The sequence below is a fragment of the Kogia breviceps genome, chromosome 10 (assembly GCF_026419965.1).
Source record: "Kogia breviceps isolate mKogBre1 chromosome 10, mKogBre1 haplotype 1, whole genome shotgun sequence".
Taxonomy (NCBI): domain Eukaryota; kingdom Metazoa; phylum Chordata; class Mammalia; order Artiodactyla; family Physeteridae; genus Kogia; species Kogia breviceps.
Window position 1 is genome coordinate 32048315 of NC_081319.1, and position 20620 is coordinate 32068934.

Sequence of the window (20620 nt, forward strand, 5' to 3'; positions counted from 1 at the left end):
GTCAGGTTTCATCCAGGACAAACAATAAATATTTCTGGTGGTATTCAATAACCTCATCAATTTTAATTTTTGTTTCCCCTTGGCTGTTTAAGGAAATACATAGACAGTTTGCCAGAAAATCCCTCAGAGAGTCATCAGCTCTGGGAGGGACCCATATGAGGCCATTTAAGTTGATGCTGAAGAATTTACATAGGGTTTTTGAGGATAGTTTTTTCCAGTGTCCCAGTTGATTGAAATTGAGACATCATTTTGGGGGCCAATGTTTTTTGGGTTTTTTTTTTTTTGCGGTACACGGGCCTCTCACTGTTGTGGCCTCTCCCGTTGCGGAGCTCAGGCTCCGGACGCGCAGGCTCAGCGGCCATGGCTCACGGGCCCAGCCGCTCTGCGGCATGTGGGAGCTTCCCAGACCGGGGCTCGAACCCGAGTCCCCTGCACCGGCAGGCGGACTGTCAACCACTGCGCCACCAGGGAAGCCCTGGGGGCCAAGAGGAAGCCTAGGGGGGTATAATGGGTTAGACCTAGTTATTGTTTTAGATACCTTTTGTACCTGATTTTTCATTAGCCTTTTACAACAGGTATTTCAAAGAGGCTATCTGGGAATTTCGAAATCTTTTGGAGGCTCCTTCACACTAATTAAAATAGGTATTCCATTCTGTTTGTTCCATATGAGAACCCTTGCTTTTAAGTGTACTTAAAAGAAAAAAAAAAGGCAGTAGTACTATGGTTAAGGGTGTTGACATGAGAAGAAATGGGTTCTTATCCCAGTTCTTACTAGCTGTGATACCTTGGGCAGGTTAATAACCTCTCTGACTCCGATTATCCTTATCTTTACAATGGAGACATTTCTCTGGGCCATTATCCTGTTTTGTAACCTCCATTAGCTTCTCGATGTGTAGCAAATCTTAAAGGGAAATCTGAAAAATCTATTCCTGACATCTTCATTTGATTTTTTGGTTTAGGTTTTAGAGGTTAGTGATGGAGATCAGGATTCTTTCCATCTGTTTTGCTTAACTAAGCAGAACATATGGATTATATTTTGGAAAAAGTTATGAGGAAGGGGACCCACTTCATTTGTCTTGAGAAATTTAGAAAATCAATTTAAGAAGACCCTTAGATCAGGTGAACATTGTTTTAAGGAATTCTATAAAAACTCAAAGCAGACATAAAAACTTAAAGGATACAAGAATGTTTTGTTTTATCTAGCAAGCTTCCAAAATGCAATTTTAAGTTATTCAACTGCTAAGCAACTCTTTATACGTATTTCCAGTGAAAAGGAAGTTTCCTTCTCAGAAAGGGAGATATAGTCTATAATTCCATTTAAGTCAAATTCTGGGAAAATATGTGGATGTCTCAGGTAATTGCATAGACTTTCAGTTATTACAAAATCAAATAGCATTTTGTTGCCTACCAGAAATTAATAAACATGTCTATTAAGTTGCTTTTAAAGAGTTTAAAAATCTGAGTGCAAAAATCAGTTGCTTACCCTTTGCATTTCCCTGTTCTTCAAATGTTGTATATTTAAGTGAAATTTAATTTCACCTTGCTTAAGAATGTTGTTATTGGAACATTTGGAAATTTTAAAAAAAGGGGGGGGACAGAATAAACCCACTGTAATCTGTGAAGTGGCTTTACCTTATCCACCTGAGTAAAGAAGGTTTTGGTTTTGATTGCTCAGGGTCACTCCTGAGAAATGACAGTTTCTGAAGGGTAATTCTACCAAACATAGTTTTACTCAGTAGGCCTTCAACAATGTAAAGCTTACTCTTTTTGAAACTTCGCGGGTTTTTCTTATCTTATTCAACACCATCCTGCAGAATTCACCTGCTGGAATAAGCAACTTCAGAATCGCCTAGGATAGCACTATTAGGAAAAGAAATTAAATCTTTATCCTGACAATGGGTCTAATAACTGTCTTCATTTATTACTGTCATAAATTCATAAAATTGCAGCAAAGCAAAAGCAAAATTGGAATGTCTGGACTAGTGACCAGTAAGGAAAAGAAACAAAGGAGTATTTAAATATTTGTTTTGGGAATTCCCTGGCCATCCAGTGGTTAGGACTCCACGCTTTCACTGCCGAGGGCATGGATTCCCCTGGTCGGGGAACTAAGATCCCACAAGCTGCACGGCCAAAAAAATATATTTTTTTATTTTAAATGATGTTTCCAGTTTTCTCCATTACAGTGCTGTAATGAACATTGAACATCTTACAAGTATCACGTAGGAAACTTGAGGGATATTTTGGTACCATAAATTATTGAAAGTGGAATTTTGATCAAAGAAATTCATGTTTTACAATTTGATAGATCAGTTAAATAAATTATCTTACATGCATACAATGAAATGCAACCCTTAAAAAGAATGAGTTAAATCTGTAAGTACTGATATTTTAAAATGGCCACAGTATATTAGTAAATTGAAAAAGGAGTTGCTTAGCAGTATAAAATCCCATTAATATTTATATAGGGATGTTAATATTTCAGAGAGTAAAATCTGGAAGAATAAATGTGAAACAGTGGTGAACTTATTCATTGAATTAAAAGGTTATTTTTAAAATTACATATGTGTGTGAATAAATTCATCTTGTAAAAATAAATTAATACAGATTCACAGACACTTGAACTCAAATTTTCAAACAGTTTTATTCATAAAAGTCCCAAACTTCAAACAACCCCAATGGGCCATCAATTGATGAATGGATAAAGAAATTGTAGTATATCCATACAATCGAATATTACTCAGCAATAAAAAAGACCAAAGTATTGGTACATGCTATAACATGGATGAATCTCAAAACCATTCTGCTAGGAGAAAGAGCCCACACACAGAAGACTGACTACATACTGTAGTATTCCATTTACATGAAATTTTGGAAGGGGCAAGTCGATAGTGACAGCACATCAGTGGTAGGCCAGAGGCTTGAAGTGAGGGAAGAGAACGACTAGAAAGGAGTATGAGAGAACTTCTGGGGGTAATATAAATGATTAATATCATGATTATGGTGTTGGCTACACTACTGTATACATTTGTTAAAATTCATAGAATTGTACACTTAGAATTGGTGAATTTTGTTGCATGTAAATTATATCTCAATAAAGCGGACTTTTAAAAGTATAGATAAAGCTCTTTTGACTACCACCCCCAAGCTAGGTTCCCTCACTCTGGGGAAGGTGCCCTCCTCCGTCCACACAGGTTAGACAGGTAACCAGTAACTATCATTACTGCAGATTCTACTTGAAAGTTATTCTGCATTCACACACACACACACACACACACACACACACCCCACCCCGGGTGAAATCTACATTTTTATATTCCTTCACGGTACTTAGTCATTATTTGGCGTTTTTTCAGTAACTGTGTCTTGGAGATCTTTTCATTAGAATTTATAGTTCTACATCCCTTTAACTCCTGAGAGTATTCTCAGGAATAGTAATGGATACACCATAGTTTATTCAGCTACCCCTCTATCATTCAACCATATGTGAGTTTCGCGGTGTGCCCAAGCCCAGCGAAAACAATGTAATATAAAAACCGGCTAGAGGCCGGCCTTCTAGAGTTATCAGACAAGTGGGAGAGGGGAAGAGGGTTGTCAGCAGTAATATTGTGAAATCATAACTGTGAAGAGCAGTTATAATTTTTTTGAGCCTGAGTAATTTAGTTAGGAGGTCAAGAATGTATTTTCCCAGGGAGTTAAACTCTAAACAGATCTGAGAGGTGGGTGAGCATGACTTAACCAGCATAAGGGTGTTGGTCGGGGGTGCTACTAATCCTAAACTGCACCAACAGTATGGAGGAGGTATGTAGGTGGTGAAGATTGTGGGGAACTTACGGATATATGTATTTTAAACAAGATGTATACCTTATTTTGTAGTCAGGAAAACACTAAGATCGTAAATATTTTTTAAGAGAGGAGGCTTTCCACTTTCTTAACATCGGGAATAAATCTTCCATGCTTCTTCTGGGAGAGAAGAGATACAAGAAAAGCCTTCCCCGCTGGCTTCTCTTAAAAAGCTTCAATAGTCGACGAAAATGTCTCGGAGTTCTCTTATTTTGACAAAGGATTAGGGATCTTCAGTATGACCTGGCGTGGGGGCCAAGGTGTTTAGGCCTAGCTTCATATTGGGTTGCTACAGCCTCTTCCTCTGCACGTCGGCTTTTAACAAGTTATCTCTTGGGAAAGCAGGGCCCGTTTTCACCCCTCCATTAGGGCAAGTGTGTGGTACCGTGCATGAACCGCGTACCTTCGTAGAGCAGGAAATCCCCAACGCGCGTTCCCTTGAAAAGGACGCGCGCAAAGGGCGGAAAGAACAGAGGTTCACTACCAAACCCATAATGCACAGCCCGCCTTTCCGGAAGCAAGGAATACAACCGCCAGGATGCATTTCTCTGCGCAGAAACGTCCCTCCTTGAGTCTGATTGGACATAACGAAGCGAGGCAGTGTGGGACTGTGTCCGTCGCCCTTTACACAGGGGCTAACTGGCCTCGCCCACCTCCAGGAGCCACGTCCGGGGGGTGACGCCAGCCAGCGGAGCACGTCAGCGAAGATGGCCAATTCCCCTGGTGCGCAGGCGCACTGGTTCGGGCAGCGCCGGAAGCGCAGGGGGATGGGGCGGCGGTGACGCGATTCTGTCCGCGTTGGAGGGGCCGGGCCGCTGCCGGAGTCGCCGCGGCTGCCGCGTGACGTGGCACAGCCGAAGGTTTAACGCCAGAGCCGGAGCTGCTCCGCCAGTCGTCAAGCAGGTCACCACCCCTCTAATTCCTGCCCCGGAGGGGAGCTCTGTCCTACACACCGGCTGGCGAGACGTCCCTGCGGCTCTCAGCTCCTCTTTCCTTCCTGAGTTTGCCAGGAGCGTGAAAGAAGGCTCGGGGTCGCGCCAAACCCCTTCTGCTTCTGCCCATCGCAAGTGCCACTACCGCCATGGGCCTCACTATCTCCTCTCTCTTCTCCCGTCTCTTCGGCAAGAAGCAGATGCGCATTTTGATGGGTGAGTCAGGGGCCGAGGGAAGAGGCCAGGCCCTGGTGGGGCGGCCTCGGGGCCTGTCCCCCCGCCCCCCGTCAGCTGTGGTGGGGGAGGGGCGGCGGGCTGGGGGTCGGGAGGAATTCTTAAGGGGGAACAATGGGGCGAAGGGTGGGCGGTCTCCCGAGATCTGTCGAAGAGGCTGGAACGGGGCCGCGGGCAAGGTTTCCTCCTTCTGGGTTTGGCTTTCTCTCCGCGGTCTTACTGAAAGCCCGACACAGTTGGGCGGAGATGTGAGAGTAGCGAACTGTCGGATCTTGCGGAACCCGAAAGACACTGGTGAGGCCCATTCTGTGAGTGCGATCTGGTTTCCCTCTTCCCCGGGTGTGGGCAGCGGTCGGGAGGGAGGCCGAGCGATTCCAGCCTTCCTCCTCCCCCTTTCTGCCCCGTGTACACACTCTGCACACTCCAATGGTGTGTGAGCGAGCGGTCGCCGAGAGCCCGGAGCTGGCCGGGGCAGGAAGTGACCGGCCCCAGTGCGGTGGCAGGGGAGCACCCACGGTTTCAGTAGAGTCCGGAGTCCTCAGCGCTCACTTCGCTAAACTTTGCTTCGCTCAGGATTCCGCCTCATATTTTTTTCTTTTCCTTATTAATGTTCCTGAAAACTGAGTTTATCATGAATGTTTCTTTTGGTCATTCTCATGAGCTAAATATATTTGGTTTACTCTCGTTGGTTTTCAAACTATGTAATTTTTATCCAGCTGGCTAAAGTTTAATGAAAAAAAAAAAGCTTAGGAACTAATTTTTTTAAGCCGGTGACGAATTTTCAGTAAGTGAACATCTTGACGCATAATTTCAGGGAGGCCTTGTTAAGCAGTAAATACAAGGGTGTTTTTTAAAATTCTTATGGAAAATGGGCTTTTAAAAAATTACTTTTTAGGGTCGGTTTTTCGCTCTCCTGAGGGAGAAGGGGCTTCTCACTTGAGTGATGTAAGCAACGCCTCCCCCATAGTACAGTGAGTAGTCTTTACATCACAGCTAAGCTCCATGAACCTAAATAATGCTATAATGAGACTCGCAAACTTTAAACATTGAATTTTTTTTGGTTCATTAGCTTGTTTTCTAGAGAAGTGCAGTGGGGGAGGTTTTATTTGAAAGTTTCCCAAAGCAAGGTTCAGTAGTATTTCAAGGTATATGAAGATTAAGGGTGTGCACATTTGGTTCTTTTTTCACTTTCCTCTTATTGCAACTTATTCACAGTCCATGAAACAATTGTTGATAATTCATTCACAAAGATAAATCAAAATGTTTTCTCTTTCAAAGTTTGTCAGATTTCAGTTATGAAAAAGAATTATTTTAGCAGGGTAAGCATATTATTTACGCTTTAAAAATACCTGAAAATCGACCGTCTAAAAAAGGATCTGAAGTCACTGGGAGAACTTTGGACTGTGCTAAATGAATTTCCAGTCTGTTCCTTAAAGAGATTAACTAGTACATGGTTCTGTTCCTGGAAATGTAGTGTGTTATATTTGAAATGTAATATGTAATATTTTACTTAAGATTTTTTGTAAATAAATTGTTTCTCATTTCACTAGTTTTTTGTGATGGCTGACAGTTTCAGATGGAGAAGAAAGGTAGACCTATATACTCTATAAGCACTTTCATATATTTACTATATTAGGGAAGCATTTCTCCCCCTTACTCCCCAGAAATGATTGATAGAAAATGGAAGAAGAAAAGTAACTTTGCAGGGAATAGAAGTCATGATTTGAAATTATTCATTCATGTTAAATGTTTTATTACTCAGGTTTGCTATTCTTGTTTTGAACTTTTTTTTTTTTTTTTTTTTTTTTTGCGTTATGTGGGCCTCTCACTGTTGTGGCCTCTCCCGTTGCGGGGCACAGGCTCGGGACGCGCAGGCTCAGCGGCCATGGCTCACGGGCCCAGCCGCTCCGCGGCATGTGCGATCTTCCCGGACCGGGGCACGAACCCGTGTCCCCTGCATCGGCAGGCGGACTCTCAACCACTGCGCCACCAGGGAAGCCCTGTTTTGCACTTTAACTGAGGATAATTAGGTTTCCTTGATTAAAAACAGTTTAGTCACAAGGTCACCTTTTATGGTAGCTCATCGTTTAACCATATGGGGAATATGTGTATGGATAGTGAAATAGGTGATTTGGAGGTTTGATCATTCTTAGATTTTTATATCTAGCTTTATGAGTGATAGCATATATAATAGATCACTCTTAATGTGTCTGCCCCTATCCTAGTTTAGAATTACCAATTAATAATTGTTTTTTCCATATTAATTTTCTCTGACAGACATGTGTTCTTCCTTTTTCTTTATATGGCTTAGGTAAAATTCATGCTTTCTTGAGTCAGTGACCATTTTAAAATGTTGTTGAAAGATAGCAGGTAGCTATTGAATCTGGTTTGCCAAATTACTGTTGGAGAAGTTTAAAATTTTATTTGTACACACTTTCCCAAAATTTAAAGTAATTTTAAAAGGTGTTTGATGTTGCAGCTTATGTTAACTAATTAAAAAAAAATTTTTTTTTTGGCCGTGCTGTGAGGCATGCGGGATCTTAGTTCCCCGACCGGGGGTCGAACCCGTGTCCCTTGTGTTGGAAGCATGGAGTCTTAACCACTGGACTGCCAGGGAATTCCCTAATTAAAAAATGTAAAATCAACACGGTGTATCAAATGTAACATCACTTAAACTATAGATTGACAGAAATTTTGTAGTTTTTGTAGTTTTACAGAAAAAAGTCTTGTAAATGATATTATTGAGCTTAAATTCAAAGATGACCAGTTTTCACCTTAGATTTCTCATGTAGTCCGTCATTATCCTGTTTTAAGTCTGATCTCCATATCTGTGATGAGATGTAATTTTGGTAAATGACTCCACAGATTTGTTTATATTTGAAACAATATGTTCTGTAGAGGAATTATTAATTCTTCTCTCTTTGAACTTGCAAGTTCTTGCCTGTTGAAAAGCTGAGAAAGTATTGCTTTCGAAAAGATTGCTAATACCAGTGTAGTTTTGTGTTGTCTTTCATGTGACTGGCTTTTGGGACCAGAGAGGTTTCGGAGGAAAGGATGTTTTGCCAATTTGAAAAATACTAACAGTATTTTAAAGTGAGTGGTGTCTCATACTTTTTTCCTAGCATATCTTGTAAATACATTTACTATTTAATTTAAAATTTTTGGTCCTGATTCTAAAAATAATGTCCTTTTTGTTAAATTTAGAAAACATGAAAAACAATAAAGTGATAATTTCTTATCATTCCACCATTCCACTATTAATATTTGTTATATTTACTCTCAGCCTTTAAGAGGAGGTTTTTGTTTCTCCAAAATTGTAGTCCTTCTTGACTTAGTTTATTATGACCATCTTCTTAGGTCATTAGTTGAAAACATAATTGCCAGCCTTAAAAAAGGGGGGGGTCTTCTGATTAGTTATGTGATATAGAAAAACAATAGAAAAGGTAAAAATCCTTAGCTTCATGCCATTAGAAGTTGATACAGCCACCCTTAGGTGTACCCTCCTGCATTATTATAAAGTATGACTATCAGAGACTGATAATTTGCTGTTAATTAACACACTGGTCAAAGTGCTGATATTCCTGACCTGCTAGATAGAAGCAAAACTCGAAGTCATTATAGTTTTTCTGTACATCTGGTAGCCTCAGTTTCAGTTTTGATGGTCAAACCTCTGAGGAATTAGATAAAATATTAAGATAGTGTGTGTCCACCAAAAAACCCTAAGGGCAGGATGGCAATATACAAGTACTATTTGAGAGCTCTAGCATCAGACCTAGGATTGTTTGTTTTTAATTTTAAAAAAACTGAGATGTAATTCATGTACTATTCCTTAAAAGTGTACATACAGTTCAGTGGTTTTTAGTATATTCATAAAGTTGTGTAACCATTACCACTGTCCCTCTCCCCAGTACCGCACAGCTAGCAGGATCTCAGTTCCCCGACTGGGGATCTACCTGGACCACGGGGCAGTGAAAGCCCATAATCCTAACCACCAGGCTACCAGGGAACTCCTACCACTGTCTTAATTCTAGAACATTTTCATCAGCCCAGAAAGAAACCCCACACACGTTAGCAGTCACTCCCCTCCTCACCCCTCCCTCTTGCAACCACTCTTCTGCTTTCTGTTTGTATGGGCTCGTTTATTTAGGATATTTCATACAACAGAATCATACAATATGTGGCCTTTAGTGTCTAGCTTCTTTCACTTAGCGCGTTTTCAAGATTCATCTATATTATAACATGTATCAGTACTTCATTCTTTTTTATGGCTGAGTAGTAATTCTGTTGTATGGATATATTCCACATTTTGTTTATCATTCATCAGTTGATGGAAATGTAGTTGTTCCACTTTTGGTTTTTATGAATTATGCTGCTGTGAACATTCATGAAAAGTTTTTGGGTGGGCATATGTTTTTAATTCTCTTGGGTAGATAAGCTAGGAATAGGGTTGTTGGGTCATTGTTAACTATGTTTAGCATATTGAGGAACTGACAAACTTTTTCATAGCAGCTACACCATTTTACATTCCCACAGCTATGTATGGATCTAATTTCTCCAAAAGACATAGGGTTTTAAAATCTGTTTTACTACTCCTGTGATTCTGGGGATGTTTCTGAACCTCACATTTTACATCTGAGAAATGGAGAGTTATTGTGAGAATTAAATTGCAAAATGTATGGAATCGCCTAGTATTGTGTTTGGAACACAATAAGCACTCAATTTTTAATTATTGAAAAATTATGAAGTTTTTTTTCAAGCTTCCTTGTAGAAAATTTGAAAGATAAAACATGAAGAAAAATAGCCTAACTGAAAATATACTTTTTTCTTCTCAGTATTTTTCTTTTCTGTGTTTGGTTTTTTCTCCAAGTTGAGATACTTCGAATCTAATTTTTAAACTTAAAATGTAAGTATTTCTTGCTGCCATAATTTGGTAGACATACTTTTTAATGATCGGCAAAGATTTGGGGGAAAGTTTTGCTGCTTTTAACACTTTGGTCAAAGTGCAGATCCAGTCAAGGAGAACAAGTAATTCCAGTATATCTTTCAAAACAGTACTTGTTTATGAGGGTGAGAGGGAGGGGAGGACATTACTGGACTGTACAGATTAGAGTCTTATCCTGGCTAGTTGAGAATTGGTTATAGTTTCATTTTGTGGAGAAATTTCATTGCCAAATATTGCAACATTAAGGAAATACATACTTAAGAAATCACTAAAGGGGCACAGAATAGTTAGACCAACATGTTTTTGAGTGAGGAACTATATAATGAGTGATGATATACATTAATTTGTGCATCTTAAATCTCACAATAGAAATACCTTAAAAAAACCTTCTGGTTTGCATTTATAAAACACTTTATCTATCTATCTATCTATTTGTTTATGGCTGCGTTGGGTCTTCGTTTCTGCTCACGGGCTTTCTCTAGTTGCGACGAACGGGAGCTGCTCTTTGTTGCAGTGCGCAGGCTTCTCATTGCGGTGGCTTCTCTTGTTGTGGAGCGCGGGCTTCTGTAGTTGTGACTCGCGGGCTAAGTAGTTGTGGCTCATGGGCTTAGTTGCTCCACGGCATGTGGGATCTTCCTGGACCAGGGCTCGAATCTGTGTCCCCTGCATTGGCACACGGATTCTTAACCACTGTGGCACCAGGGAAGCCCTATGTTGTTTTTAAACTAAGGTCTGAGGTCAAGTTGAACCACCAGTGAGGACTGGTGTGTACCATAGTTATCAAAAGTTAATGCAAGTGTTTTTTCTAATCATTATTTCAGTTTCAGTTCTTCCTACCTGGGCTAATGGTATTTGGACTTAGCTAAAGGTGAATTTTGCTTTATTTTAAAATTTGATCCAAATCTCCTGAGGAGGACATAAGCTCTCAAAAGACTTAGCTTTTTCTAACAATGAAAAGATGCTGTTGTTCACCTCCTCATTTTCTGTATTTTTATTGAAGATGCCAAGCTCTAAAGTAGCTGCTTTTATTTCTTTGTATATTTTTAGAATTATGTTTTTTGATATGTTTGCTCTTCTGTTTCGCAGTTAAAACATAAAACAGTTCCTGTTAACAGTTGGTTTTTCTTATGCCCGTGAGTGAGGGGGCTGCTTGTTCTGACTAGGAAGTGTCATAGTATTTTGGACAGAATAAACAATCTCAGTATGAAGAAGTGGGGAACAGAGTTTGATCAGATAATAGAGGAGTAAGAAAGCATAAAATGCCTTAGTCTCCAGGGAGATCTTTTTTTTTTTTTTTAAGCAAGGATTTCCTGTGCTAAGTCATGCTCTGATATAAATATTAAACAACAACAACAAAACTATCCTTAAAAAACAAACAAAAAACACGAAAAACTATCCTTGCTTAAATCAATACTTGGTTGAATTCCTTTCAAAATCCGTTAATCTAGGTGGCCAAAATATCCTTAGACCAATAATATTCAGTGAGGTTTTTAGATATTGACCTTCCATTTATGCAGGCTTTAGCAAACAATGTAGAATATGTAGCTTTTCAGAGTTTCATACTTAAACATTTAATTTACTCTTCACCCTCTTCTATACCTTCTTGTAGTATGGATTTTTTTTTTTTTTTTTGGAAACAAGTACATTCCTCCCTACTTATATCTGCCTGCCTCAAAGGAATTATTTTAATAATTTAGACATTATATTGGAGATGACTATGACAAGGCCTTCTTTACAAGCCAAATTAACCAGTCTTTTGTTATCATTTCTGCATATTTGATGTTGAAATGGATTTAGGTAGGGGTAAAATTGGCCTCATCTTTCTTTCTTACATATATATATTTTTACCGTAGCATCAAGACCTTTTACCTAAAATTTGCTTGTTATATTAAAGGAAATTGAGTTTTTGAATCTTAAAGATAGTTCTTAATTTGTTCTTATGTGTTCTCTGATTCAGCTTATAATTTGTGTTTTTAAAAATGGTAGTAGTTCATAGAATTAATGAGGACTTGAATTGGAAGACATCTTAGATTACTTGATCTGGTCCCCTTATGTTATAGCTGATTTCTCTGGCCTCTTTCCTAAAGTGATTTGTTTAAAGCCGTTCAACTACTGTGTGGCAAAGCAGATCTTGAGATTAGACCTTGTGCTGTCTCTCTAGGTCTAGAAAGAAAAATGGAAAGGCTTTTTGTAGGAGGTGTTGACTTTGGGAATCAGAAATGAGGTGATTTCATTTCTAACTCATTTGTGCCTTGACCAGTCAGCTTTTGCTTTCAAAATAAAAATTTGTTGTAAAACTGTTTCTTAGTGTGTGCTTTTGGTCTAAATTTAAAATCTGAAATGTCTTTTTCTAGTTGGGTTGGATGCTGCTGGCAAGACGACCATTCTGTATAAACTGAAGTTAGGAGAGATAGTCACCACCATTCCTACCATTGGTAAGAAAGTTTACAGTGATTTTAATTTATATCATAATAATGTATTATAAAGTGAAATAGAATATAGTTTAATTCTGACTATTTTTTTTTCAGAGTAGTTTTTGGTTCACAGAAAAACTGAAAGGAAACGACAGAGTTTTCCCATATATCCACTCCCCCAATACGTGCATAGCCTCCTCCATTGTCAGCATCACTCAGTAGATGAACCTACATTGACACATCGTAATCACCCAAAGTCCATATACCTTACGGTTGTCCTACATTCTTTGGGTTTGGACAAATATACAATGACATATAGCCATCATTGTAACTGTCTTGGGTTTTTACGTTTGTTGATTATCTGTTAGGACTTTAAAAAAAGCAATTCTGGGAGAATTCCACAATAAAGGGGTTTATTTTCTGAATGACATTGTTCACAGCAAACTTTTTTTTTCTTTTTCCTCTGTAGGTTTTAATGTGGAAACAGTAGAATATAAGAACATTTGTTTCACAGTATGGGATGTTGGTGGTCAAGATAAAATTAGGCCTCTCTGGAGGCATTACTTCCAAAATACCCAGGTAAGTTAGGAATGCTATACATTTTTATAACTTTTCTTTATATGTTTCATGCTCCAAAGTTTATGTTAATATATACTGTTTACTTGGTTATTGGTGTTTACTCCATGAGTTGGCATTCTTCGTATCACTACTTCCATGTTCTTCAGTGGACTCTCATTCGTGCCTTTGTAGGCTAAATTACCTAGGGTAGAAGAGTTACATAATTATCGTAGTAATATTTTGGAAGATGGGGTGGGGTGGTTCTTGGGGTTGAATTAGATGTTTCATCAGTAGTTCTGTTGGTTTCATTCTTAGTTTAGGAAGTAAGATCTGTATAACTTTCTGTCATTGTAGTTTTAAATGAATGTAATACAATTAATAGCCCTTCATTTAACCCAGTTAAGTGTTTACTTTATTAAAATACATTAAGAAAAAATATATTAAGGTAGATCTGCTTTGTTGATTTGTACATGATTTTTGTATTATCATGTAGTATGTATAATGCTGACATGGTAGAGACCTTAGTGATCCTGTAGAGCAGGAATTCTCAAATTTGACTGCACATTAAAATTACCTGGGGAGTTTTAAAAATCCCAAAGCCCTGATCATAACACCTGACCACTTGAATCAGAATCTCTGGGGATATAAACTAGACATCAGTAGTGTTTCTCAGATGTTAATCTGCATATGAATCACCTGGGTATTTGTTAAAATACAGATCAATTCAGTGGGACCTGGCTGAGTAAGGCCTGAGATTCTTCACGTCTAGCAAGTTCTCAGGTGGTGGTGCTGATGTTGCTGGTTTGGAACCTTACTTTGAATAGCAAGGCTCTAGTACAGGGTTTTTCAACAGCAGCAGTGTTGACATTTCAGACGGGTTAATTCTTTGTCATTGAGTGAGGGGAGGGCTCTCCTTTGCATTGTAGGATGCTTAGCAGCATTCTTGGCCTTTACACACTAGTTGCCAGTAGTAGTCTCCCCTACCCAATCCAGTTGCAGCAACCAAAAATGTGTCCACGTATTGCAAAATATTTCCTGGGGACAAAATTACTCCCTCTTGAGAACTACTGTGGTAGTCTAACTCTTATATATGAGGAGACTGAAGCTTGGAATGACTTAATTAAGAGTGGAGAGCTGGTTCTTGTTTTACATTTTTTATTCAAGTAGTTCCCAACTCTGTGGTGTTTTCTACCACATGAGAGGTTTCTTACCATTTTTTGCTTACTACTGGAGTTGATAAAATTTTTTAAAGATAATGTATGATATTAGAAGCACTTCATATGTTTAAGATGTACAGATGTCATTCTTGATCTCCAGCTCTTATAACATTGTAGACAAGTGAGGTTTATTGCCACCGGGTGGCAGTGAATACCCTACGTGAGTGGCTGGAACAACCAGGTTTAAGTTGCATGTCATGTTAAGTAAATGACATACTTTTTTATTTAAAAATTAAAATATTTCTGTTCATTAACATAGCTGTGGTTAGGAAAGATGTTTTGATATGAGTTACATGCTTTTAAAAACTTGACTATGGAAATTTTCGAATGTATGCAAATGTAGAGAATAGCATAGTAAACTCCCACATATTTATTGATACTACCCAACTTCAGTTATTAGGATATGGCCAGTATTCTTTAATCGGTACTCCTTTATAATGTATTTAACCTTTTGGATTATTTTAAAGTAAGTCATAGGCATTTCACTTAGGGAACATATTTTTTAAATACATTTAGGTATGAAGTAAAACTGCTAATCCTAAGCCTGTAATTCTTTCTATTTTATTTTTAAAAATTTTATTGAGGTATAGTTGATTTACAGTGTATTAATTTCTGCTGTACAGCAGAGTGACTCAGTTATACATATATGTATTCTTTTTCATATTCTTTTCCATTATGGTTTATCACAGGACATTGAGTATAGTTCCCTGTGCTATACAGTAGGACCTTGCTGTTTATCCATCCTATGTATACTAGTTTGCATCTGTTAATCCCAGCTCCCAATCCTTCCCTCCCCCATTCCTCCTCCCCCTTGGCAACCACAAGTCTGTTCTCTATGTCTATGAGTCTGTTTCTGTTTTGTAGATATGTTCATTTGTGTCGTATTTTAGATTCCACATATAAGTGATATCATATGGTATTTGTCTTTCTCTTTTTGACTTCGCTTAGTATGATAATCTCTAGGTCCATCCATGTTGCTGCAGATGGCATTATTTCATTCTTTTTTTGTGGCTGAGTAATATTCCATTGTATATATGCACTGCATCTTTATCCATTCATCTACGATGGGTGTATAGGTTGTTTCCATGTTTTTATTTTTAAGCCTTTAATTCTTGACCAAGGGTAACCCTGCTCTTATCCCTAGACTTGTTTAGAATGCTTTTTTTTTTTTTTTTTTTTGTGGTATGCGGGCCTCTCACTGTTGTGGCCTCTCCCTTTGCAGAGCACAGGCTCAGCGGCCGTGACTCACTGGCCCAGCCGCTCCATGGCATGTGGGATCTTTCCAGACCAGGGCATGAACCTGTGTCCCCTGCATCCGCAGGCAAACTCTCAACCACTGAGCCACCAGGGAACCCCTAGAATGCTTTTTAATTTACTTTAACTTGCAATTAGACCCATTCCTGGCCTCTGTGGACCACCTTAGAATCAAAAGTCCAAGTACTTCTGGGACTTCCCTGGCGGTCCAGTGGTTAAGACTTTGCCTTCCAATACAGGGGGTGTGGGTTCATTTCCCTGGTCAGGGAGCTAAGATCCCATATGCCTCACGGTCAAGGAACCAAAACATAAAACAGAAGCAATATTGTAACAATTTCAATAAAGACGTTTAAAATGGTCCAAATTAAAAAAAAAAAATCTTAAAATCTTTCCCCACAGAAATCCAAGTACTTCCTAGGGACTTCAAGGCTGCTGGAGAAAGCTTTACATCAAGGTTGCCTGATATAATCACAGCTAAGCTATTAAAGCTGTCTTTTGCAGCATTCATGATCAGTTCTTTTAGCTATAAAATTTAAAAGAAACTAATTATTCCATTTAACCATGCTTCTAACTTTTAGTAGCAATTCAGGACACAGTGTTTATTTTAGTAAATTCCTCTTACCTCATTATATAATTCAAATTATTTTCCTGTTCTAAATATTTGGCCTTTTAAGTAATGTTTACTTCGAGTAGCTATCTTTAGAATCCTAGCTTTTCTACACTCTTGATTCTATGCTGTCCCAGGAAGTGAATAACTTAGAATTTATTTCTCAAATAATCCTCCCTCTCAATAATGTTACTTTGGGACTGACAGCGTTATTTGCATTTTAAAGCAATAAAGTAGTCTAGATAAAATTAGATCCCTTTTAGAGCCATTACCTCTTCTAGACAAGTAGGTTCTAAATAGGAGTGGTTTTGGGGATAGGAGGAAGAGGAGGAGACATTTACTAAATGCCCGTGATATGCCAAGGACAATGCTTGATTCTTTTATACCTCTGTAATTATGTTTAAAGTAGGCTTAAAAAATTGGTGGTATTTTATTTTATAGAAGAGGAGGCATGTTCAAGGATTAGGTAATTTATATAACTAAAGCATTGAATATGGTATCTTCCCACTATGCCACACTAGCTCTAAAAGCACCAAAATTTTTTTCAAAGGGTAGGATGTTTAAAATTATGATTTCCTGCAGAGATAAAGGAAATGGGTTTGAAGGTTTTTAGACCAAAAGAAATTATGTCATTTAATGACCGTAGCCTAAAATAATTATTAAGTACCCTGGCAAGCTCAGTACTATGGTAATACTGAGGGGATTAATCCCTCAGTGGATTTAATCTGGTGACTTACACAAATCAGTAGTGACACAACACAGTTTATGATAAAGTGACAAATGATTAAAAATACCTTAGGGGTCAGGGTTGTGGGGAAAGAAGAATACTTTAGTGTATATACTAAAGAATATACTTTAGTGTAATAGTAGTAGATTTTAATAAGCTATAAAATTAATCTGCCCTGTCTCTCTCTAACTGAAATTTATACTTTCCCATTTGAAAGTTTTTGGAAGTCTTAATTCAACTAATTCCTTCCCAATTCCACTTCTTTTGTAGTATAAAATTCTAATATTTGAATATCTTTAAGAATGGTTACTACCTTCCTTTTTGTTAAGACTTTCTTATTCAATGAAGTCAGCCTTGACTTTTTCTTGATATATTTTGCTGCAGACTTTCTTCTCCTGATTCTAGAGCTGGCAGGCAGCATTCTAGAGCAACACTGTCTTTTCCTGATGAACTATTTAAAAGCTACTGTAGTGCACTCCTTCCGCTTCTTTTTTTAGTTTCATTTTGTGCATGCTTTTGAATAAGGTAATTCAGTTAGTAAATTCATGAATCCTTAGGATCTGTGGATTGTTCTTTTTCCTATTGTGCCCACTTTGTGGCCATTTTGTTACTTCTACTTACCTGCATTTAAATGTGCAAAGGTAGGGGAAAGGGATAGAATTTATTCTTCTTAGTATAGTTGAAAAAGGTGATCAGTTGTTAAGAGGTAGATTTTTTTTTTTGGAAATAACATTTATAAGTTAAAATCACAAATAGTGCTCAAATTTGTAATGCCCTGTCTTTTCCCTTTTTTTTGTAAGGAGACTTTCTTCCTAACGTTATTAACTCTTGATATGGTTTTGCTGCCTATATACTTAGGTTTCATATTTAGTGTGTGCTTTAAATTTAACTTTTAATTTATTTCAGGGTCTTATTTTTGTGGTAGATAGCAATGATCGTGAAAGAATTCAGGAAGGAGCAGAAGAGCTGCAGAAAATGGTGAGAATAGTTTTTAAATTTACCATTTCCAAGATATGTTTTTCTGGGTGATGGTGGTATTAGTGGTTGGTACATTTTAACTGTAATTTGATTACATAAATCAACTTTTTAGAGCTAGAAAGAACTTTGAAAAACTGTATTATCACAGGTTCTTAAGACTGCACATAAAAATCTCCTGTAGAGCTTTTAAAAAAACTCACGGATGAGCAGTTACTTCAGTAAGCTGGGAGGAAGGCCCAGTGTGTTTGTAGAATGCTCCATGGGTGATTTTGATGCACATCTCTGGTTGAGGATGTTTACTTTAGTCCAGTCTTTTATTTTCTATTATAAAATCTCCAGTTTTGAATCTTTTGTGACCTAGGAATCCTGGTTCAAATCCCTTGTTCCCAAGGTCATTGGGTTCAGTTTTCTCTATACTATACCTATAAAATATACTTCAAAATGTTTCATAATAGCAACCATGATAAAAGAATTCCACCTAAGGCATGTAGCATTTTGGTTGATGGTGGCATTTTGGCCTTGCCAAATATTGGATAAATGTTTTCATATGTTCATACTGTTAAAAATCCTGAGGGGGGAAATTGTTGAGGAACTTTGCTAGAGGAACGTTGTCATGGTTTCAGACTTGTAGGTGTAAAATATTTACTGAAATATTCTCATTCAGTGCTCCTAAGACTGGAGTGCAGTTTGTAAAACCATTGTGCCAGTATGTGTGTAACTGGTGCTTTTTTTTGTCTCAGTTAACTATTACTCCTTCTACTCTTTTTTTGTTTTTTTTTTTTGTAAACAGCTTTATTGAGATATAGTTCACATACCATAACTTCACTCATTTGAAATGTACAAGTCAGTGGTTTCTAGTATACAGAATTGTACAGTCATTACCGCAGTTGAATTTTAGAACATTTTCATCACCTCCAAAAAGAAATCCTATAACTATTAGCATTTGTTCCCCATTCCTTCCCCCATTCTACCCTGACCACATACAATATGTGGTCTTTTGTTACCTTTGTAAACTTTTTGCTTTTCACTTAGCATAAGTTTCCAAGTGTTGTGTCATATGTCAGTATTTCATTACCACCAGCTTCTGCTCTTGGTATAATTCTTGTATTTTGCATGATACTACTAATGCCCTAATCACTATATTGTTTTCCCACTGTCCTTTGATCCAACTGGCTGGAAAAGATAAAAGTCCAAAAAGATCATCGTCTAAATATGTTTACTACTGAGTACCTTAAGATCCTGCCATAAATGTTTATTCCCATGTGTGTTTCTTGTTCTTGCCAATCCTGACCCTCCATGGATGATCATCAAGACTGAATGAATGATTTACCTTAATGGAGTGTAGGATGATTGACTTGGAAAGTAGTTTTGCTTTACTTGAAGGTGTATGATTATTGATTTGATATTTGATAATGTATTTAATGTTGAATAAATGATGTATATACATAGGAAGCCTTTTTTGTTACTTAGTTTGTTACAATAATTGGATTCCAGTTTGGCAGTTGTTAATGTCTTTATTTTCAGCTTCAGGAAGATGAGTTGCGAGATGCTGTGTTGCTGCTTTTTGCAAACAAACAGGATTTGCCGAATGCTATGGCCATTAGTGAAATGACAGATAAATTAGGTCTTCAGTCTCTTCGTAACAGAACAGTAAGTATTTGGAGTTTCATGTTAACCTCCTGACTATTAGATTATTAGGATAATTGTTTAAGCTGATATTTAGTTTAAACATTTATTAGTTAATTGTCCCCTTTGAAATAGATGATGAGCACATCATTTAAAAAACTAAAGGGACTTCCCTGCAGTCCAGTGGTTAAGACTGTGTTTCCAGTGCAGGGGGCACGGGTTTGATCCCTGGTTGGGGAACTAAGATCCCGCATGCCTTGCAGCACAGCCAAAAGCAAAAGACAAAAAACACTACAGTAAGAGACTCTTGCTTATATAAAAATGAGCCCTTTCAGGCTTTATTTCAAACCTTTGTAAATATTGTATTCAACTTTAAAGTATGTTGATATCTTCTCCATTTTAAACTTTTTAATATATATCCTTTAAGGATCCAAAGGTTTTAAATATCTTTATTTCATTTGACTTTTGTTAACATTATCCTCAAAATGATTAGTATTGATAATGATGTGAAAAACTGTACTGTAAGAGAATTGTAATATCTAAAGATTATTGATAGTCTTAATTAAAATTTTATCTTTTATATAACTCTGCAGCAGATATTTTGTAATTGGGTTTTCTTATTGAAACTGCAATATTTAGCAGCCATATTTTAGATAATATTTTGTACTGTGTGTGTGGTAGCGCTAAGAGCTTATAGAGGGATCTGTAATTATGATGTTAAACAAGTTTTGAGTTTAAAATTATAAAAAATACCTACTTACTCTCCAATAGCTTTATCATTTGAGATCAGTGGTTTAAATATTGGCAAAATACAATATACTGTTTTATTTATAAAGATGATATCACAAACTATTATTGTGGTTTGTGCTTTACAGTAGTTTTTCATTAACTTATCAACAAGGTGAAACTGTGGTGTGGCAATAACTGTATACAGTGTTTAAGATGTCCCAGCCCAATTTAAATAAGATAGACTGTAAATGATGCAGTTTTCCATGCTATGAGGATATGAATTCATGCCTTTTTCCCAGCCTTCTAGGTTATTGGGGTCTTTGGTATTAAAGAAATAATTGGCAGCATATGGTAGAATTGAAGTGACTTTGCAACATGAAAGCAAGGTCTTTATTTTAAGGCAAAATAAAACTGGTCAATAAAGAAAATTAATAAACCATCTCTGAAAGGTAATTAAATTGCTTTCTAGGTCTTTTTCTCGCTACTTGAAACTTTTCATTTTCATACAGTTACTGAAGATAATATTTATAAACATTTTACTTATTGGAACTTGTGGGGGTAC

At 37.5% G+C, this 20620-nt stretch overlaps 2 protein-coding genes across 3 annotated transcripts in view; one reads left to right on the forward strand and one right to left on the reverse strand.

Moving 5' to 3' along the window:
* The window catches only part of ARF4 (ADP ribosylation factor 4), a 22361-nt gene continuing 1741 nt past the window's right edge, over positions 1-20620 (forward strand). For both annotated transcript variants that reach the window (XM_067043847.1, XM_059078055.2), the window contains exons 1-5: positions 1-4988; positions 12303-12383; positions 12832-12941; positions 17632-17703; positions 19228-19353. In XM_067043847.1, the coding sequence (XP_066899948.1) occupies positions 4922-4988; positions 12303-12383; positions 12832-12941; positions 17632-17703; positions 19228-19353 (456 nt within the window). In that variant the 5' untranslated portion in view covers positions 1-4921. The remainder of the gene's footprint in view (positions 4989-12302; positions 12384-12831; positions 12942-17631; positions 17704-19227; positions 19354-20620) is intronic.
* The window catches only part of PDE12 (phosphodiesterase 12), an 18496-nt gene continuing 10744 nt past the window's right edge, over positions 12869-20620 (reverse strand). The window contains exon 3 of the mRNA XM_067043846.1: positions 12869-13122. Within this exon, the coding sequence (XP_066899947.1) occupies positions 13007-13122 (116 nt within the window). The 3' untranslated portion in view covers positions 12869-13006. The remainder of the gene's footprint in view (positions 13123-20620) is intronic.